Source organism: Fusarium mangiferae, assembly GCF_900044065.1.
Source record: "Fusarium mangiferae strain MRC7560 genome assembly, contig: FMAN_scaffold014, whole genome shotgun sequence".
NCBI classification, from domain to species: Eukaryota; Fungi; Ascomycota; class Sordariomycetes; order Hypocreales; family Nectriaceae; genus Fusarium; species Fusarium mangiferae.
Window position 1 is genome coordinate 1,121,739 of NW_024573934.1, and position 21,137 is coordinate 1,142,875.

The following is a 21,137-nucleotide window of genomic DNA, read 5'->3' on the forward strand; positions in this document are numbered from 1 at the left end:
CGTGGGTGGCTGGGTGTCTAGTGCGTGAATGCATACTTGCTCTTTGCCCTTATCTTGTGTCCGTAAAAGTACAGCACGTAAGGAATCGCTGCCAATACCACCGCAAAACATGCCATGATAGTCAATGTATAATGGGTGCCCATGTTTTCGTAAAACGGAATGCCCACCACCGTCATCCCTCCGGCTATCATATAACGCGTCAAGGACACGAATGTTAGTGCCGATGCCGAGTATATCTCGTAAGAGTCGATGATGTACATGTACACGCAGATAAAGATACCCGTGACTCCGTATCCGAACAGAACAACAGAGAAGATGGCGGACCAGATACTAATGCTAGAGTAATTGGTCCAGCCAAGCCAGAAAAGCGAGATGGGGATCGCAGCAGCTGCACCGAGCATGGCGTACCAGAGACGTATCTCAGGCTTGAAGTGGCCGTCTCCTTGGTTCTGGGTCGCTCGGAGTGTCTTGCGGTAGACGATAGGAACAAAAGCGAAGTTGATCTGCGTCCCGAGAAACATGGCGATGAAGATGATGTTGGCGAGTCCCTGATCGAGGCCGTACGTCTTCTCAAAGATGTATGGCCAACCAACGAGGAAAGTGAACAGTACGATGTACAAAACACTGATGTATAGTGTCATGGCGACGATGATGGGCTCAGTCAGCATCAGAAAGGGCCGCGTCATGCTGACCTTCAGTCTGCTAAAAAGACTAGCATCAGCAATCTCATGCTGGCATCGAAACCGGTTGTCTCCCGTAACCCTTCGATAATGAGCAGCCTTCCACTGTAAAAGAAGCGGGCCGTAAGTCTCAGGCATGAAAAGCAGGACAAGTAAAAGAACAAGTCCTGAGGCGATGAGCATGGTCCACTCGGTCCATCGCCAGCTGACTGCGCTTGACGGTCCGATATAAGCACCCATGACAGCACCCAGCATTGGACCGCCAAAGCCAGCAACGGCATACAGAGGAAAGGTCCAGGTCTTTTCAAGACTATTGTACATATCTGCTATTGAGCCTCCAGAGCAAACGAGTGGTGTTGAAGCTGAGCAGCCAGCCAGGAAGCGAAAGGTGATCTGGGCGCCGAAGTTGGGCGCGAGTGCTGACGCCATGATCCAGATCATGAAGATAGCCATGGAGAAGGTGTAAACTGCGTTTCTACCAAAGGTCTCGGAGAAGGGGCCTGCTATAAGTGAACCGAGGCCCATCCCAACCAAGTAAAGGCCTGGAAATGTTAGCTTCTGTTGGGCACTGGGAGAGGACCAAACATACCTGTCGCGAGCGATTCAGCAACTTCACTTACCCCGAGTGACTCTGCAGCCTGAGGAAGAACAGTCGCATCAATTCCGGATGCTGCTCCGACAAAAAGAGCAATGATGGAGATCTGCAGAGTCACACCAATCCGTCTTCCGATAGACCAGTTGTGAGGATCAAGAGGATCGTCAGGGCCCTCCCAGTTGACCACGAAAATCTTTCCATCATGGCCTTTGTCGTTCTTGTGATCCTGTACATTGATTCCCGTGAGTACCTGGCCTAGAGCGATACCTCCGGACATGCACTGTCGAATGGTTTGTGCCGTCACAGTCTGCTGCAGCGACTGCTCGGGTATCTCATCGCTGGAAGCACAAGTATCGGCTTCCGTGATTGGCGGTAACCGTCCAGGATTTGGCTCATCCTTTTCATCCAAGGACTTTCGGCCTTCAAGTCCAGCTTCAACATCGTGTCCGGCATTCGGTTGCGTATGCTGCCTCGCCCTGCCGATATCACGATCAATCTGTGCCTGAGCGGCAGCACCAGCCCTTCGATACTGCAGAAGCGATTGCATCTTTCTCTATCTCAAAAAAGGTGCAATGTGAGGGAGGCAACTTTGCTTTTAAAAATTACATTTTTGGCGAGATTTGTCACGGAGATAACGCTAGCGGGCCGAATAGTTCACGAATTCCCACATTTCGACGGTAGTTGGGCTTCGAGTGCGTCATACGTTACCAATGACAATTTGGTGATAAGAAGAAATGGAGTCGTCGCGGGCAGATCTTTCCGACTGAAGATCCGGAAGTAGATCGGAAATACGTACGATCCGTTCCTCTCGGACAGAAGCCCGCTCGCTCAATCGAATTGGCCGTCGATTACCGAGGTCGTATTGGAAATCATTGGCGATATCACTTTTTCGCATAACGTTAACAAGGCTTCGAGAACATCGTCGGGGAAGTGTCGAGTAATTTCCGGCGACTGAGACAGGGAATAAAGATTCTGGGATGAAGCAAATCCTTCAGCCTTGGCGGTCCATCACCAGAGAAGATTGTCATGCTAAAGAGACGACCAGGTTACACAATCTCCTGTCAGGATGGATGCATCGTCAAACATTGACGGGCGCTCGTTTTCTATCCCTGGGTATATAATACTCCATCGTATACAGTACCTCGTTCCAAAATGAGACAAATTCAGGTCTATTCAAAAGGCCAAAAGCGAAATTCCAGGTGACGGAATGTGAGGTTCAGGGTAAAACCTCATGTCACCAAGTTTGCCCCGGGGGTTAAATTAATATTGGAGAAACCACTCCGCATCCCATCACATCACATCCCAACCCATCCCATCCCATCAGACGTTTCAACGTAAACTGTCAAATCGGAGTTTAAAATAACACAGACCAAGAGGCACGGTCTCTTCAATTTCCATCCTCGGAACAGATTGAGTCAGTTCGGTTCGACATTGGGAAATAACGCCATGTCGCACGACTCCAAACTCTTCAGCGGGTATCTCGACCAAGCCACCCGGTGTCAGCGTTCACTCCGAACCAACGCCAGTGCCAGGGATTAAGAGAGAAAAAAACGACGAAGGATCCAGGCTAGACAAGGGAAAAAGGTTTCCACGCGCAGGATGCAACGCACACTCAGCGAGGCACAGCGCATAATAACGGTGGAGAAATGCAAACCCGCGTACTCTCGTGTTGGTTGTGAGCTGCTGGCAAATAGCAACCAACAGTGGCTGAACACCTTCAGTTAGCGGCCGGGTCTGCTGCCGCTTTAGCTTCCCCCTGCCTTTCTAGCGCTTCAATCAGCAACTTGCCAGAACAACCTCTTCCCTGCTGATGCATCCAATCGTCCTTCATATGGTCTTCTCTTCGCCTCTGCGGACCCGACGCCTGTCCCGCCAGCTGAGTGCGGAGGGATCCCCCATTAAATATCTCACCAAAGCCAACTGAAACATGCAGACAAACAGTTCAGCTTATTCTGTCACTTCCCCCCCAAAATGAACGGATCAATCAGTCCACTCTGGGGTACCCCCCCTTCGCTAACTGATCACCAACACTCCAGATCGGTCTACCCCGGAATCCCTCCACGGGGTAAAGAGGCCCGTTGTGACATGACAGTCTGATATTAAGCTTAGCCGCCCCTCGTTTGTGTCGTGCCTTTTCCCTTTTGCTTTGTTTGCAAGGTTTCCCCGACTTACCATGGTTACTTTCGACACGACCACGATCGCACGTTCAATATGGTCGACCCTGTCTATTACGAGCTGAGCTGGTCGATCCTCAGCACGATCGGGATCGCCAATGTTTTGTTTGGTCTTATGGTCGCTGGCATCACAAGCTTTGGTCCCGTTTCTATTGTTCCCATCGTCACGTCTGCGGCTGGCGCTATAGCCAACGGGCTTTGCTACTATGCTTTTTATGAAGAGGGTAACTCCACTACGACCAAGGCTGTAGCCTCCGTGTTCGCCGATGTTCTATGGCTGGTACGTAGACAAGGGCTTCATAATATTCCATTCCAGCTAATGTATTGCTGTCGCAGGTTCAAGAGGCTGGCCTTTCGTTCTACAGTTATATTATCCTAAGCCGAGTCTTACGCGGTCGCCAATGGATCATCTTCGCCACCGGATTCTGGTTCATGATCATCTCCGTCTCCGGTATTCGCGTGGTTATTGCAGCCGTCCGAGCCCGACGAATAATGAATGCCCTCGACACCGATCAGTCACTGATCAACCATCTCCATATGGGATACTTCATCCTCATCGCCCTGTTGGAATGCCTCAGCTCTTTCTTCCTACTTCGAGTCTTCAGCTCAGCGAAATCGACGTCCCTTAGTGCTGCTATAAAGGCTGGTCTGTTCAGATACTTGATGCGGAGTACTGAGGTGCGACTGGCACTTCTTGCAGTGCTGGGCATCATACGGGCTATCACATATTCCTTCCAGAACGCTGAACAAAGCGCGACGAATCTTGCTTCACAGATTGATCGGTTTGCGTACAGTATGGAGTGCATGTTCCCAGTAATGATGATGTAGGTTTACCTTGTTCACGTCAAATCACCACGCTGACAACCCAAGCATCGACATCTTAGCATCAAAGGTTGTTTTTCATAACCAAGTTTACGGCTCATCAGGCCAAAGCCGACACCAGCCTGGTGGCTATCCACATCGGCAGTTCGCGAATGGCCGTGGCGGCGATATCATCCTCACAACCCAGCAAGGCGAGAACATTGTCGAAGTTCGGGGAGGCGAGTCGACCGGCGACAGGACAAGTTCACAGGAGCGCATCATCAGTCGCAGGGACCACAGAAATCCTTCTTCGGATATTGACCTTGATGAGATGGACACCAAACAGATCGGCATTAATAAGACTGTCGCATTTGAGGTACACAGTTCGGGAGATGTTGAGCGGTAGAAGCCCCAATATCTAGCCGTGCGTACTGGTTCCTCTGTGGTCTATAATCTAATTCTATGTATGATATTTATGAGAAATGCATATCCATTTCATTTATCTCCAACTGTACATGCGTGAGTCGAGACCAATCAAACTTTTCACATATTACTGACCTTGGTGTCATTCTAATTGATTGTGAACATGCTCATACCAGAGTCTCAACGTCCATAGTGCTGCCAGGGCATCCATGATGTCTTGCTGCAATGGAACTTGAATTATGAGCTTGTGATTGCCCTCCCGACCTGATTCATATGCAGCTACATACCCATCTGCATCTATCCACTGATAAGGACCGCCTTTTAGTTTTGGCCTCATCTCGAACAATATTTGTTGAGTATCGGTTTTGAACAGTTGGACATCATCTGCTGATCTGTCGGCGTTGAGCATCGCCTTAAATCCCAGACATTGTGAAGGAGTATTATAGACGTCGACCTGGATATTACCCAAGGCCTTAGGTGATGGAGCGGTGAGGTAACATGCTGGCGTATTGTGTTGGCGTTGCAGCATGAGAAGCGAGTTCACAAGGTAGTAAAGATCATGAGGGCGCTGCCGTATTCTTGGACCACTCCCGTCTGGATTGGATGTCTCGACAACCTCGATCTGTTCGAATATTATGCTGCAATGCTTCTGAACTTTGCAGGTGATGGTGCGGCTAAGCCTGTAGAGAGGTATTGACGATTCATTCTCCAGGGTTATTTGCTGGCCATCGAATATCAAAGTGGTAGGAACCGATGTCGTCTGAGCAGGGGATGCCTGAGCTCGAGTGGTTGAGTCGGACCCCATCGTGGATGTCAGTGGCGAAATCCGGATAAATCGAAGTCAGCGACAAATTCGCTTCATCGGTTATTGACTCGTCGCGGGCTGCTCCACGTGACGCCGAGTGACAGTGGAGTTATTAAACAGTGCAACCAAAGAGAATTTCCTGCTTATTTTTCTTGCCCCAGCAATTTATGGAAGGCCTAAAAGAAGACCGCAATATTGAAAAAGAGTGATAGGGATTTAGTATTTATTGTTGCCCAAATGAGACCTCATCCCAAACCGTCTTGAACTTCTCCAATAGCCGAGCATCGGGTGCGAAGACGGCCGCAAGATTCTCCATCGCAACATCCTGTCCCCCGATTCTCATGGCGCTTACAACCTCTCGTAATCTGATGACATACCAAGAACGAACCTCACTTGCAGGTTCTGCAGCAGCTGCACCGACAAATAGCTGCCAAACCAGGAGTTGCATCGAGGAGCAGAGCCTGATATGGGGCTGTAGCAGCGCATACTTCAAATTTTCAGCCTTAATATCCAGCGGCCTCCGCCCTTCTATCGGCCATAATAGTGACAGAAAAAGCTGCAGAGAATCGTGCAGAGAGCGAATGTAATGTTCTTGGCTTCCCAACAGCGTATCCACTTTCATTTGTAAGCGATGAACCTCATACCTAATGATGGCTGCTGTATCTTGCTTTAGGGTCGTGGAAGAGTGATATATATCTATTAATTGACGCAAATCGTTGACATCGGATCGAATTGCTGCGACATCCATTTGCCTTGGGTCGTCTTCGTTTCGCAAAGCGTCGATTAGAGGTAGATTCGAGTAGCTGGCAGAAAGGATTGTATGACCGATTGAATCGCTGGTAATTGTTAGTATAGGAGTACTATGGGCAAGATATTCATTGACATACTATAGAATGAAATCCCCGAACCACGATGGGATGGCTGTATTCCCTAATGAACGCCTGACTTTGATCATCTGGGCCAGACCCTGGATGTGGACGTCTCTTGCTTTTGCATCGCTCTCAAGAAGCTGAAGTACAATATGTTAGAGATCTATGTGATTCATAATTATTGTTACTTGCCTCTGCAAAGGTCAAAGTGAAGACTGCGCTGAGCACGCCGTCGGTTAATCCCAAGGGCGTGTCGAGCCGTTCGTTGATCATCTTGATAGCCCTTCCTTTACGCACGGACGCTTCATGGATACCTTGGGTTCTCTGGAGCCTGGGTGAATGTCTTATGGCTATGGCCATGGATGCTTCGACCAGGGCTGGCTCAGAGTGCAGTAGGGCAATCCAGTCTGCTTCTCTGTTTGATCCGGGAGAACCGAGTCCGGCGGGGAAGATAAGCGCGCGGTACTCGCAAAGCACTACAGTCGCTGTTAGTCGCTACACCCGAAATTTCTTAATAAGCACCTTACAATATTCGACGGGGGAGTATGTAGGCTCTACCATGCGGATGAGCGAACGATGAGCGACTGGCTTGAGCTCATGCCGCAACTGCCGCTCGTCCGATTCAACCAAGACAGAAGATGGACTTGAATGTTGAGCAGTGTTTGCTTTCTTCTTCTGTTGGCCCAGTCTTTGTCTCCTCTTGGCAAAATTCGTCTTGGTAATATGGCCTCTCATCTGCTTGGCCTCTTTAGGGCCCAGACCGGGGGCGTTGCTGACGTTGACAAAGGTAAACGATGGTGCCATGCTCGTTTGTCTGGCTCTGAGCGGACAGTCACAGCGAAATATTGTTGCCGGCTCTAAATATGAAAGAGGAAAATGAGATGGAATGGTCCAGGATATGCCACGATGACTTGCGAAGATAGACGGCGGCTTGAGTGGGACGGATGACCATGGTCAAGCGATGGGCCCAGTTTATACTCTTTTAGGAAAATGAGATTGATTGGTAGACCAGGGATTCTGGGCTGTGGCATCAGACCGGCCAGTGGAACTAACCTCAACGGGAAAACAAGATCAAAGGTATGGGCTTCAATCAGTTGATTGATAATCCGAACCCGTGGCATAGAGGGTTACGAAAACCTCAGTCTTTCCAGAAAAGGAAATTGAGTTCAAAATGGAACTATCCAATGCTCTCTTCATTCACTCCAAGCATTGGGTTCTCTTCAGTATTTAAACGACATGCGAAGCATCCTCAAATGGTTTACCTACAAGTTCATCATCACACTTAGGACGATACTTAGATAACAAAACGAAACGGTATGTTTCTCAGATGGAAAATTGGGAAAAGGCTAAACAGAAACAGCGCCAAACAACCCATCATCAACATGTCTCGCTTTTCTCCTCAACTTACTGGCGCTCATGCCCTCGTCACTGGAGGCACCAAGGGCATTGGCAGAGTCATCGTTGAGACTCTACTGAGCGAAGGTGTCAGCGTATCATACTGCTCTCGCAATGTACGAGGCGACGAGTTTGCAAGCTTCAAAGACGCCACTGGCGGAGCACGAGCTGTTGGAACCAGCGTTGATATTTCCAATGCCGCTTCGATCCAGGGATGGGTCGAAGCCTCCGCCGAAGGGTTTGGGAGAATCGACCTCGTTGTTGCTAATGGTATTTATTTTGAATTAATCGTGTTAGCAACCCGGCTGACAGTGACCTAGCTTGTCCTAAGTATGTCAGCCCAAGCATTGAGGACTGGGAAAAGAGCTTCCATGCCGACGTTCTTGGCCTCGTGAACCTTATCAACGCCTCTGAGCACCACCTGGAGAAGCGAAACGGTACAGGCTCGATTGTCGTCATCAGTTCACTTGCTGGTTTCGAAGCTAGACATCCAGCGATCCGGGGGCCATACACCACGCTCAAGCGCGCCCAGGCCACCTTAGCCAAGGACTTTGGACGATGGCTCGGACCTAAGGGTATCAGGATCAACACGATCGTTCCTGGCACCATCGATTCTCCTCCTGTTGACAAACCGGATGGAACTGTAGAGTTGAGCCAATTTCAGCAGATCATGACGGCTAACCCTGACTTCCTCAAGAGTCTTATCGACTCTATTCCCCTTGGAAAGGTCGGACAGGCGCAGGATATTGCCAACGCCGTTGTCTTCCTTGGAAGCAGCCTCGGCAAGTACGTCAACGGAGTGAACTTGATTATCGATGGTGGAATGTCTACAGCCCTCTAGGGGCGTAGCCTGTAAAGTGCGACAATATGTCAATCAACGAAATAGGTTTTGAGGAATTGAAACTTGGTATCAGTTAGAAGTACAGTCTATGTTCTATATCCATCGTATAGTGCTCCATGAGGAGCCTTTCTATGAGTCTATGGAACCTTTAAAACAGTAATACACCATAAGAAAATAAGGAGTCGTGAGCTCGCCCTCACCCCTTGCTTCATCCTTTGTCTAAAACTCAAACAGCGGTCTCATCAGTAGTTTCCTTTTCCTCCCCTTCTCTCCACACAACGATGGCAATGCAGCCAACTGCCAGAGAGCAGATCAAAGCCAAGATGGACATCCACCACCCAAAGCCAATACTTGCCGTAGCGATCGGAGACACTACAGTGCCAATCGCAGCAAGAACATTACGAACCAAGTTGAGATCAGCAACGACTGAAGCACCGACTCCTGGCTTGATATCAACAAGGAAAGGCATAACCGTTGCCGTAACAAGCATCAGACCCAGACCGAACAAGAAAGCTCCGACAAGAGGAGCAATCCAAAACACCTTTTTCTCAATCAACCATCCGTAGATGATCAATCCAGCGGGGATAAAGCCAACGCCGTACCAAACTGTCTTGATTCTCTCGATAGGGCGGATGGCACCATCATGCGTTATCTGGTACTGACGCAACTTGGCGTCGCTCAGTTTGCCTCCGACGACACTTCCGATAGCGTATCCGAGACAGTTGCTGATATAGCAAAGACCAATTTCAATGGCTGAGAAGTTGTAAGGTGCAGCAGCGTAAGCGTACGGAAGTGTCGTGTTGAAACAGTATAGGCTTGCAAAGCAGATGCTCACATAGGCAATAGTCAGAGCAATTGAAGGTACCATCAAAAACTTCAGTTTAGGGAGCGGTGCGAGGGCATCGCGTTTGAGGACCTGGTGCCATGGCTTAGGCTGCTCAGTAGATGATTTGACAAGTGTCTCGGGCAGAATCAACAGAGTGAGCATGGCTGCGATGAAGGTGAAAATGGCCATGAAGTACAAATTCGCACGCCATCCAAGCCAGACTTGCAAAGCACCACCAATGATGGGCGCAACCAAGGGTCCAATAAGTGTTCCCAGGTAAAACCAGCCCAAAGCTGATCCACGCTCGGTCGAGATATAGATGTCGCTTATGACGCCGGCACCAACGCTTTGAGCAGAGGAGCAGCCCATTGCTTCGATAAGCCGAAAGACGATGATGAGAGGTAGCGAGTTGGAGACTGCGCAGACAATCACCGCAACCGTTGAGATGAGGAAGCTTGAGACTAGGACTGGTCGACGGCCATACTGCTGGCTCAGGGTACTCCACCACAGCGGAGCAATAGCCAAGCCAAGAAGAAAGACAGTTGTAGTCAGCGCGACCTTTGTTTCCGTGGTGTGAAAATAGTCGACAAGAGTTGTGAACGATGGGAAGAGAATGCATGAGGCAAATGGGGCTGTGAATGCAGATAGAGTGGTGATGGCGACAATTGCGTGCTTTTGCCAAGTGGAATGGGTATTCGGGTCTTCTCGCCGAGTTACGAAGCAGAATCTATCAAACCATGTCTGATAGAATTGCTTGGGCTTTTCGTTGGAGGCAGTATCTGACATCTTGCCTATGTGATGAGAAATGCCGACTTGGAGGAGTTTGGTGTGATGGGTGAGAATGAGAATTGATTTGAGACTGATGTGAGAAGTAAACTGTAATTAAATTGTACAATTGCGTCTGTTTATATATTAAAGCTTGCAGCTGTGATAAATCCTGTCCTGGCTTGATGATGCGATTCCGGGACTTCGGGGCTTCGGGACTTTCAGCTATCGGGATTTCCCAAGATAATCCCGATGCTCTTGGGGGCCTGACCAATGACAGTGGCATCTCGCCGCTTAAATGCCTCTAAAATCTTACAAACATGCACTGTGAGCATGCTCGGGCTTCATCAGTACGCACTAAAACCTGCGGAACTTTCTGATCGGGAATTTCTACTTAAGACTTCTATCCCCCGAAGTCCCGATACCACAAACTCACTCATTTTACTCAACAAACATGAATAGAAGCTGCGTCAGTTGTGCCACGTCCAAGGTCCGATGCGACCTCGACAAGAAGGGCTCTCCGTGCTCGCGATGCCAGCAGAAGAACTCCCCCTGCGTGAAAGCTGGACGTAAGAAACGGACGAGGAAAACGACGCCCAGCACCGTCAGTTCAAACCCGTCGCCGCAAGGGACCGTGCAACAAAACGAAGCGCAGCCACCGATCGAGCAGAATGCCGACTTCTCATTCTTCGATACATCCTCCTTTGGCGAAATAGACTTTCTATCACAACTTGTTGACATCGAGAGCATGGTTGACATGAGTAGTTGGACATGGAGCCCTAGCGATATGGCAACGCCGATTAGCGAGAACACCTTGACTGGCAACAATGTTCTTTGGACCGGTATGAGAACAAATGACGGATTCATCTGCCCCGATAATTTCCGACTTCCCGCCGACTTCCTTCTTGACCTTGACGGTCCAGAGATTATCCCTGTGCAACGCCTTGAGACGCTGGCCAGGCTCTTCTTCTCGCACTTTCACCCTTCACTTCCCCTACTGCATATTCCAACATTCTGCCTGGCTTCATCAGCTTCTGTTCTAATACGAGCAATCTGCTTTATTGGCGCCGGCTTTGATAAAAGTTCTACTTCTACAGCTGAAGCAAAGTTACTCTACGGGTCTCTTCCATCACAGCTGGCTAAGTTGTGTCTTCGTTCAAACGGAAGCCCGCCAAGCTTTCAGAATCTGCAAGCTTTAGTACTGCTGCAGTTCGCGGCCATGGCGAACGGAGGAAGTGCTGAAAGAGCTGCGTCCCGACTCATACATCCGCTCCTCGTTGCAGCAATACGACACGAAGGTCTTCTCAAGGTACACGGCGAATGTACCAAAGCTACACGCAATGCAAAGTTTTGGACATCGTGGATACAGAAAGAGTCGAACAAAAGGGTACTCTGGGGCGTGTATGCAGTTGACTGCTACCAGGCAATACTTTGTGGCAGTAAACCTATTCTATCACTGACAGATACGAGAGCCTCTTTCCCATGCGACGATGCCAGCTGGACGGCTTGTTCTGCATCTCTATGGGCCACGCTACCTTCTCAGGATCCTTCTAGCTGTTTCCTGTCCTCCGTTAAAGGCCTCATGGTCGGTCATGCTCCCGCTGAGACAAATTTGACAGCCTTTGGGATGAATCTTTTGATCTTGGCAGTCAGTTCGCTTTTGCTCGAAGCCCAAACATCAATTCTACCCGTCGATACTTCGGCTCTGGAATTGGCACTTCAGACTTGGTATGGAACTTGGCGGCAATTTCAAATGCAGTCCCAAGACGCCGGCAATAGAAGTGCGAACTCTATCCTCATCACTAACAGTTTGTCCTTGTACCGATTAGGGGTCAATTTTCTCAGAAATGGGCGGCCTGTTCTGGATGAAAGAAGTTATCTGGAAAGGTCTACTGACACTAGGAACCCTCTCATTATCAAAGAGCAAGTATATCAGGACGAAATGATGGAATACGTGAAGGGAGTACTCAGTGCCTTTGAAGAAGCTTAATTCCAGAATCTGAGAATGAGTGATGTAAGGTGAAAGATAGAGATGCCGTGAGCAGGGTCCATGAAATGAAGTAAATCTTGAGAAATTTCCTGCTTCTTGTAGTAGGATGTTCAGAGAAATAGGAGATTAAGATTGCCACAGATAAAGCCAAGCTCATCCGTCTTCTCATGCCGCGACATCAGCTTGCGTGAACGAAAACCCGCCGACGTCCGCAACCAGCGCTACTATAGATCGCCCTGTTGCCATGTTAAATACGAAACGCGCACAGGAACATAAGTGCTTCTGTTTCCATCGTACCATTTTGACGCTACATCACAATGCAGCAGTCGTCGTCGCGTGGTGGAGGATTGCAAACAAAGCAAGCTCGATAAGCTGCTCGCTTCGAACGGCCTGTACACGTAGGGCAAACATCTAGGGTTTCAGACAAAGTCCATTTCAGTAAAGTCGATAGGTACAAGACTGGAGATACGAGCACGTACGGTATTGGCACCATGGCGAGATCTTAGTGCTGAAGTGTTTGCGTGGCCTGTTGCACTGAGGGATAGCGCAAACCTGTGAGTATGGATTGTGCATTGTGTCGGTTTACCTGAACGATACTAGAATTTGATATGAAAGGAAAATCTCGAGGACAGCAGAGGAAGGAAGATGTGAGGGGCGGAGATTAAGTACCAGAGTCCTAACCGCCAGCCTGATTTCTTAATACGATCGAAAGCAGGCTCTCATACGACTGAAAGTGCAAATAATCTCTCGTCAGCACATATCTTAGGCATTCTTCTTTCTTATTTGCTAGTCGTCTGTTGTGGCGCTTCAAGACCATATATCCGTCCCCAATGTGCAACCTTTGATACATCATGCCACCAACATGTAGACCACCATTACGTGTCAAGTCAGACAGTCGGGTCATCTAACAGGTGGCCAGAGAAATTAAAGGGTCATTTGGACCGAAGACAATAGAGACCAGGCAAGACTCGCAAGGGGGCAAACAGTGTGACTTACTACAAGCCAGTAATAGGGAGTTCTGACATTCTTGCAGGGGTCACACATTTCCAACACTGACATTGATCTCATGCTCCATATGTTGATTGAAGTTTGCACTTCTCGGCCGTAGGCAAGCTTTTTTAATATTCATATATCACATTCTGGGTCAGTGATTCAAGCTATCAAACGTCCCGTACATATTTGCCCAACAAGATAACTTGATCCAGGCTTGCAATCTGAGTTCATGTTCATAATAATATTTGATATAACATCCAACGGTCCTTCGTATTCCCTATTTCTCGCCAATTAATGCCAGAGCAAAGTCCTTATAATCACCGCTCAGAACGGACTTGATGTTCCCACTTAACGTAGCACCAGTCACTGGCTTGTACGCCTGTTTTGTCTGATATAAGCGTCCCTGGTCCCAGTAGAGACTGACGAGCCTGTTGATGAAGAGACGGTCCTTGCGCATTGATTTGTTCAGTGGCATACTAAGTCTGCCTGCATCAGCTCGAGCTCGGTCCTGTGCATGGTAGAGTATCCGCAACAGCACGTCTTCCATGTCACCGCGGAACTCCTTCTCAATAACACTCTCAAGACTGCGGTGATATTTGTGTTGGTATGCATCGTTCATTGCCCGAACTTGGGCGTCGTTGCTGCTGGTGAATATCTGGGCTACAGAAACAGCGTTGGCACCGATTGTACCCTCAGTGGCCCTCTGCAGTTCTGTAATCTTCTGGTCAATCTCGTGGGGAATTACTGCAGCATTGTCTTCTGCTCTTCTGGCGGCAAGAACCATGCTGTAGAGTCGGTAGAGGGTATCGTCAACGTCTTCCTTAATATCGACCAGAAGTTCTTTGCCTCGGAAACGCTTGTACTCGGTGGTAATAGCACGAATATCTGCGTTTGAGCGGCAGAGAAGAACATCATTCAACGCATCTTCATCGGTGCCAGCGCGGTTGAGAGCCTTTGACAAATTTTGAACATCATTCTCCAATGGTCCTCGGATCAGAGCGAGAAGACATGTCTCGAAATCGCCACGGGTCTCACTTTCAATGTCCTTTGCGAGATCGCGCATAAAACGGCTATTGTAGTCGCGGACCAGCTGGGCCATCGTCCATGGATCAGCGTATTTGGGGCTGACGAGAACACGAATCAGAGCCTTTTCATCACAGCCCATTCCCTTCATGGCCTTTCGAAGAGCCTCCACGTCTGCGGCGGTGTCTACAGGCTTAACCCATGCTTTCTGGGCTGGGTCATAGCCTGGTGATGCTGGAGTGGGAGGGACGTTGACTGGCGGTCCACCGTATTGCTGCTGTCCAGGTTGCTGGTGCCACTGCTGGCTGGGGTAAGGCGGTTGCTGCTGCTGCTGTTGTTGGCCAGGGTATGGAGGCTGTCCTTGCTGAGGACCGCCGTATTGCTGAGGCGGATACTGTCCCTGTCCATATGGAGCTGGAGGAGGCTGTTGCCCATAAGGAGCTTGATGTCCTGGAGGCTGCTGGCCGTAAGGAGGCTGTTGTGGATAGCCTTGTGATTGCGAATGCTGCTGGTATTGGCCTTGCTGACCAGGAGGAGGGTATTGTTGGCCCGCAGGAGGATAAGGCTGGTTTGGCTGTCCTCCAGGTGGGCCTTGCTGCTGGTAGCCGTAAGGTGGTTGTTGGCCTGGGGGCGGCTGGTAGTAGCCCTGGCCAGGCTGCTGTTGTCCCGGATAACCCGGCTGAGGGGGTGCTCCGCCCTGGGAACCTTGCCAGTAAGGAGGTTGCTGCGACATCTAGGTAAGGCAGTGAATAAACTGTTAAGCTTCAATTAAGCGATGTTTGGAAGTTGATGCTGATGCGTGGAATGTCTTGGACCTGTTCAGCCCTATTAAACTAAATTTGACAGGCGGTGGATCGCAACGTGGAGGCCTCTTCCTGGTTACCTCCCACTATCATCTTAGCGGTTGTGCTACCGCAATCCGGTGTTGGTGCCTCACTGGCGTCTTGCAAGTGGCTGTGTCGCCATTAGGCTGATTGCTATCGAGACCTAAGATGACCCGATCCTCGTTGATCTATCCGATAACGAGAAGGTGCGGGGCAAACAAGGCAGAACGGGATGTTTGTGGCTTACAGGTAGGATGGGAAAAGGAACGATCGTCGCATGTGACAATTGTATGGTCAATAACTGACGGAATGGGAGCTTGCGATTATTTAGGCGCAGTGAGATGGAGCCTTGTCGGTAGAGGGATTTAGAACATGCGTCTGCAGGGCATTTGAGCAAAGCATCGCCTGCTTTTTAGCGGAGACGTAAGCACCTAAGATCAATCATTTCTCAAGGCTCGCTTTCTTTGCCTCCCAATGGAAGTGGATGACTCATAAATGGTTCCAAGGACACAGATAACTGGTCAATGATTCAAGGGAATTACAGATTATTGCATCCAGTAAAGAAGCCAGCCCGTGCTGGAAAAGAACAAACTGAATGGCCGTGACAAATCCTTTGCGCCCTTACAAAGAGAGAGCAATGTGGAGAAAAAGCTCTGTCAATGTGTTACGTGACGGGGGATACCAAGGTTGCAAAAGAAGTATTCGGGACGACAAGATATTGATCAAGAAACCTTCCCCGACATCTCTGTGAGATGGATCAATGGACATGATAAATAATAAAGAGATTAATAAGAGACACGAAACCATCAAGTTCACTAGCAGCAAGTAAGTAGGCATGTAAAGAATCACGCCTATAGATAGCCCCAAAAAGAGGGGACCAGTGCTGGCAAGATGGCTCTGGTTCGCTGCAATTGCATCTCAAACGAATCAGCTAAAATAGACGGCTCTAAGCGCTTTCACGTGCATATTTGCCCAGTCATGCCACTTCAGGAGCTAAGACTCTACGACATGGGTATATATACACATCCCCCACCTGGTATTTTTCGTGTGAACGCCTTCGATTTAGATGCCTGAATTTACCTATAGGTGATCCTACCCTGTACATGCTCGTGTACTTGGATTCAACTTGCACACTGTTATGGAGAACTCCGCTCACCAACTTAGAGCTGGGCTCGAGGCCCCAGTCAACAGTACTCAGAGCTGTCCTATATGTAGAGACCTAGAGCCCGGCGAAGGAAATGACGAACTCAATATTATCAGCACTCCAAATCTCAGAGATGGCTGTGGATACTGTCGTATTCTCAAGTCTGCCATGAAAAGTTTAGCTGATGGACCGACAACTCAGATTTTGGTTCATAGCAAAGAGGGTGAGCCTATTAGCGTTGAGTACTTTTCTGAAAAGAATCCAGGGGATAGCTATGTGAGCAAGGCCGGGTTCATTATCTATTCTCATGACAAGGTAGATAACTTACACCACCTGCACGAGTATCTAGGCTTATAATAACCCCAATATTAGTCTCGACTTATTCCTGATCTTGGGATCCTCGGCGCATATCCCAAGTCAACCGAGCTCGCCACATCCGTCAACTTCATCAATGCACAGATGTCAGAATGCAGCACCAAACACGAGTCATGCGCAAAACAGCCCGAGTCACCGCTCCCAACGCGCGTCGTTAGTGTTGGCTCTTCTGATGCAGACATTCGACTAGTGGAGTTGAAGAATGTCCCAGCACGATACATAACATTGAGCCACTGCTGGGGTAGTAAGCAGCCTCTCAGGACAATTATGGCCAACTTCGAAGACATGAAAAAGTCGATCAATGCAACCTCTCTACCTATTGTCTTCCAGCAAGCGATTTGGATCGTTCGGATGCTAAGAATCGAGTATATATGGATTGATTCACTCTGCATTATTCAAGACAGCCAGTCGGACTGGGAACTTGAGTCTTTGCAAATGTGTGACTACTACGAAAACTCTTTCTTAACCATCTCCACAGCCACATCACCAAATTCTACCATCCCATTTCTCGGCCCACGAGACACAAGATGGTGGCCGGCTAAACTCAACCTGACAAATGGTTCGAGTAGCGAAGACGTTTACGCGCAGCGCATAGCGGGCGAGCCAGAAGAAGAAGGAATGCTTTTTACGCGAGCATGGACATGGCAAGAGGCTGCTATGTCAGCACACACGATTTACTTCACGCCGTCAGAGCTCATTTGGGAGTGCTCTGAACATATTGTGCCACAAAGATACATACCCGATCTTGAAGCATCTGAAAGGTTGGGCTTTTCTAAAGTCTTGTCTATTCTAAGATTTAGCTTGAATCAAGATATGGATCCCAATATCGGCAGGTCAGTGGGAGATGGTAGTGGCGATATCTCGGGGAGTAAAATTCCCGCGGGCGTACCTCCGCTGGGTTTTGACTTTACAATTTCGTCAAATGCTTCGGCACTCTCACGTCCTGATAGCCCCAACTCCATCTCTAGCGACGCCGACATAATGAATTACGTTTGGGATATGTGGGATGACTTAGTAACGTACTACTCACGTCGTCATCTCAGCTTTGTCACTGACAAATTACCGGCACTGAGTGGCGTCGCGTCTCGTGTTCATAAAATCACAAAGTCCCGTTATATTGCAGGCATATGGGAAGATAACCTTGGTATCGGGCTATGCTGGGCCAGGGCATCTGGACGGTATCATGACTTACCGACCCTCGCCACGGAGTATGTAGCACCCTCATGGTCGTGGGCCTCGATACATGGGGCGGTGAAGAGTCGCATAGAGAGAACCACCAGTACTTTTGAACCCAGCTTCACCATTATTGAAGCCAGCTGTATTGTTCCAGGGCTCAACCCCTTCGGCAGGGTCACAACCGGCCACCTTTTCATCAGAGGACAGATCGTTCAGGCGATGTTGACATGCGAAGACCCTCGAACAAGTGTCTTTTATAAAATATCAGGGCCTATAGACAAATGGGAGTTTTCTCCCGACAGCGTCCTGGTCTTGAATAATGGCAATGTATCGAGAGCTAAGAAAGGTCCAAAGCCTTCCAAGTTCACGGCCAAGATTCATTGCCTATACATTGGCTCACGATACAATACTCGAGGCGATGAGAGTGATAGAGAATACTTCATGTTAGCGTTGGGTCAATCTGAGAATCCCAAAGGCGATACCTCATTTTGCCGCCTTGGTCTGGCCTATTCTCAGAGTAACTTGTTATTCCAAGGAGCTCTCGTGCGGGATGTCAAAGTGGTGTAAACATAACTTGAGTTGACTCTGCGGGCTCTATAGTTTTGGTTTATGCATCATCTTCGTTTGTTCATTTGGCTTCAACCCTTTCGCTTTCTTCCGTTTCGTCATCATTGTCGAATGTCTATCGTGGTTCATCTCATTCTCGCCATCAGAATGGTGAATCACAACGACTCTACCTTATCCACCCAAGTCCATCAAGTTCTGCCGACTTTGGAATAAAGTCTTTTCGATACTGGTAATTCCACCGAGTCTTGGTTCAATGGTGCTTCTGGTCTCTAACTTGGCATGTAATTTCTGCACGCTCGAAACTTGGATGTTATGAGAGTAACAAATACATGGCCACCTTGCAGGGATCAGTAGCTTCTCCGTCATAGAGATAACGTAATTAAAACTCTTCTGTCGTGTTGATGCTTACATCTTATATGTACAAATCAACTTTTTTAAACAGTAGCTGGAAGCCTCTCACATATTCTCACTCATTTCATTGCCCTTCCTCCCAGATACAAGAGTCTTACAAACATGACACAGTTATATCTATAGTCCTCAGCTCCATTAACCACATATGTGACTGAATACCACGGATATGCCCTCAACACTTGCCAAGTTCCCTACACACAGTATATTCTGCTGGCATTCAGTCGGCACGGAATGTATTGATTACTTGCTCAACTATTCATCTTGGAATTTGACGAGCTGGACCTCTTTATCCTGGCCGAGTGGGAATATGGCTTGAAGCGAACTTTTAGAGGCGATGAGAATCACGATATCGTCTTATTGCTACCAAGAAAGCAGCCTTGTGCTGTAGCAATTGGTCAGACATCTTGGTATAATGTCTAAGTTGTGAGCTAGAAGTGTTATTTGCCGCTGAGACCTGTGGCTGAGAGCTTAATCCGGCCGAGAGAAGATAGCTACCAAGAAAGGCTATTTCTGCATTAATATGACTTCATATATCGTCCAAAAAGCTATTGACTGAATCGTGTGTTCTCGCCTCCCAGAGCATCAATGGCTGACTTGTTCAATGGGAATGTTGTCCGCAAATGTTTCGAAAAACCGTTAATGACTATTGGAAAGGTTACTAATGCACAATTTACGACCCTGAAGGTTATAGGAAGAAAACTAAATATTAATTATAATAATAATACAATTTCTTATATACTGATACTAACTTAAAGCCAGCCTATTCTACTAGTTGGAAGTATGGCTTAATCACCCTATATTGTTCAGCAACTTCGACAGGAGTTCGGCGTTAGCTTTCACTTGTAAGATGAGTAAGTGGTAAGCCCAGCAGCGGTACATACTTGTTATCTTTTGTTGCAGTTTGTCTACCGTTTCTTGGTGGGTTGCAGAGGTTAAGTTCCAAAGGGCTTTGGCGCAAAGATAGCCTATATTAGCTAAGTTGGATGTTGACATAACGTCTCAAAGGTCAAAGGATGTTTAGCGGGAATTCTTAATATAAGTCCTCCGTTCGTCACTAGTGCTGATAGAAAGTCCACTTGACTGGTGCGAAACTGGTCATTAACCAGTGAAACGGCATAATTTCGGTGATGACCGGGACGAGAGACTCATGGAGGACGCATCTGATGGTATGGAAGACTGCCCACCAACATATTGTCGCAATGCCATTTTTGCAAACTTGGGCAGATGTTGCGCAAAGCCACTAGGCCAAAGTACCTAAAAACGAAGGCCCCCATTATCAGATAACAGTGACTTTGCAGGCTCTATTTTGTACAACAGCAAATCTGTCAGGGCATGGCTGGAGAGAAGATATTCATTCTCTGCTCATGTATTTGGCCACTTGAACGCAACATTTACTCCCCATTGCCACTCTTGGTAAGAATGCTGTCAAAGGGTGTCACACTGGTCAGAATCTGATAAGCTTATCGAGCCACGCACTTGTGCCTGTCGTGGCTGCATTAGCCAGGTGACGTTAAATAAGTAGCCAAGGTAATTGCTGACCTGACCGCTCAACCTCGGGACCCTCTTGAAAACGAAAACCCCCATTCAGAATAGATTTCCAAGCTGAGTAATCAGCCTCCATCAATCACATCACTCCCGAGTATGGCTCCGTTGACCCGTTGGCCTCACCTAATTCGCAAGGTGGGGAGCTGCCTCTCACCCCGCTCGGTACCGTTATATAAATGCTGGCTACCCCTCGATTTTAGCTGCCGAGGCCGTTTCACCAAAACAATTATCTCCAGAAGTTTCATTCAAATCACTTTTTTTGTATATCAAAATGGCTCAAGTCCTCGTCGTCTACCCTTCCGGTCCTTCTTTCGACCTGGATTATTATCTCACAAAGCACATGCCTCTCGTCGCATCGTAAGTGGACCCGATCTGACATGCCACGAGAATTCAATGCAATTACTAATGCCTCTGCAGCAAATGGGGTTCCTACGGTCTCAAGAACTACAAGATCATTACCTTCCAGGAGGGCGCGCCCTTCCAGATCCAGGCTACTCTTGAGTGGGAGAGCCTTGAGGTGTTTGAGAAGGCTGCTGCTAGCGAGGCTGCCGCTGCTGTCTTTGGCGATATCAAGAACTTCTATGATGGAAACCCTGTGCTGCTCAAGGGACCTGTCGTTGCCAGCGAGACTGTTGCGTCATCGTAAGAGTTTAATGAATATATTACCATACAGACCATTCCATCTGACGATTTGCCAGCGAATCTAAAATGTAGAGTCCGTTCTGGTGTTCATTGAGGTAGATGGTAATCTAGCGGACATGGAACTCCGCAGCCGCCGAGTACCAACGAAACGTGTACATATCGGTAATCTAATGCGATTCCGTGAGACATTCCGTGGAACCGGAATATCTTGCCAGAGTTGAGTAGCTATTGGATCAAGATTTGTTCAATGTCGATCGATTTGTGACACCTCAC

General features: G+C 48.4%; 10 protein-coding genes across 10 annotated transcripts; 5 read left to right on the forward strand and 5 right to left on the reverse strand.

Moving 5' to 3' along the window:
- Positions 1–17: 17 nt before the first annotated feature.
- On the reverse strand, positions 18–1,822 carry FMAN_14810 (uncharacterized protein; the record flags this gene model as incomplete). Its single annotated transcript, XM_041822888.1, has 2 exons — positions 18–1,222; positions 1,270–1,822. 2 exons carry the CDS (start codon positions 1,820–1,822, stop codon positions 18–20), a joined length of 1,758 nt encoding a protein of 585 aa, XP_041688524.1.
- A 1,664-nt stretch (positions 1,823–3,486) lies between these two features.
- Positions 3,487–4,656, forward strand: FMAN_14809 (uncharacterized protein; the record flags this gene model as incomplete). The annotated part of the gene is made up of 3 exons (XM_041822890.1): positions 3,487–3,729; positions 3,786–4,273; positions 4,320–4,656. 3 exons carry the CDS (start codon positions 3,487–3,489, stop codon positions 4,654–4,656), a joined length of 1,068 nt encoding a protein of 355 aa, XP_041688525.1.
- A 159-nt stretch (positions 4,657–4,815) lies between these two features.
- On the reverse strand, positions 4,816–5,478 carry FMAN_14808 (uncharacterized protein; the record flags this gene model as incomplete). Its single annotated transcript, XM_041822891.1, has 1 exon — positions 4,816–5,478. The coding sequence occupies one exon, from the start codon at positions 5,476–5,478 to the stop codon at positions 4,816–4,818; it is 663 nt and encodes a 220-aa protein (XP_041688526.1).
- Positions 5,479–5,701: 223 nt separating this feature from the next.
- On the reverse strand, positions 5,702–7,151 carry FMAN_14807 (uncharacterized protein; the record flags this gene model as incomplete). Its single annotated transcript, XM_041822892.1, has 4 exons — positions 5,702–6,314; positions 6,366–6,487; positions 6,540–6,823; positions 6,875–7,151. The coding sequence occupies 4 exons, from the start codon at positions 7,149–7,151 to the stop codon at positions 5,702–5,704; spliced, it is 1,296 nt and encodes a 431-aa protein (XP_041688527.1).
- A 578-nt stretch (positions 7,152–7,729) lies between these two features.
- FMAN_14806 (uncharacterized protein) lies at positions 7,730–8,583 on the forward strand (the record flags this gene model as incomplete). Its single annotated transcript, XM_041822893.1, has 2 exons — positions 7,730–8,012; positions 8,063–8,583. The coding sequence occupies 2 exons, from the start codon at positions 7,730–7,732 to the stop codon at positions 8,581–8,583; spliced, it is 804 nt and encodes a 267-aa protein (XP_041688528.1).
- Positions 8,584–8,809: 226 nt separating this feature from the next.
- FMAN_14805 (uncharacterized protein) lies at positions 8,810–10,195 on the reverse strand (the record flags this gene model as incomplete). Its single annotated transcript, XM_041822894.1, has 1 exon — positions 8,810–10,195. The coding sequence occupies one exon, from the start codon at positions 10,193–10,195 to the stop codon at positions 8,810–8,812; it is 1,386 nt and encodes a 461-aa protein (XP_041688529.1).
- A 433-nt stretch (positions 10,196–10,628) lies between these two features.
- FMAN_14804 (uncharacterized protein) lies at positions 10,629–12,164 on the forward strand (the record flags this gene model as incomplete). Its single annotated transcript, XM_041822895.1, has 1 exon — positions 10,629–12,164. The coding sequence occupies one exon, from the start codon at positions 10,629–10,631 to the stop codon at positions 12,162–12,164; it is 1,536 nt and encodes a 511-aa protein (XP_041688530.1).
- Positions 12,165–13,434: 1,270 nt separating this feature from the next.
- On the reverse strand, positions 13,435–14,913 carry FMAN_14803 (putative ANX-14 annexin XIV; the record flags this gene model as incomplete). The annotated part of the gene is made up of 1 exon (XM_041822896.1): positions 13,435–14,913. The coding sequence occupies one exon, from the start codon at positions 14,911–14,913 to the stop codon at positions 13,435–13,437; it is 1,479 nt and encodes a 492-aa protein (XP_041688531.1).
- A 1,229-nt stretch (positions 14,914–16,142) lies between these two features.
- On the forward strand, positions 16,143–18,266 carry FMAN_14802 (uncharacterized protein; the record flags this gene model as incomplete). The annotated part of the gene is made up of 2 exons (XM_041822897.1): positions 16,143–16,463; positions 16,521–18,266. The coding sequence occupies 2 exons, from the start codon at positions 16,143–16,145 to the stop codon at positions 18,264–18,266; spliced, it is 2,067 nt and encodes a 688-aa protein (XP_041688532.1).
- A 2,227-nt stretch (positions 18,267–20,493) lies between these two features.
- FMAN_14801 (uncharacterized protein) lies at positions 20,494–20,868 on the forward strand (the record flags this gene model as incomplete). Its single annotated transcript, XM_041822898.1, has 2 exons — positions 20,494–20,579; positions 20,640–20,868. The coding sequence occupies 2 exons, from the start codon at positions 20,494–20,496 to the stop codon at positions 20,866–20,868; spliced, it is 315 nt and encodes a 104-aa protein (XP_041688533.1).
- Between the last annotated feature and the right edge of the window lie 269 nt (positions 20,869–21,137).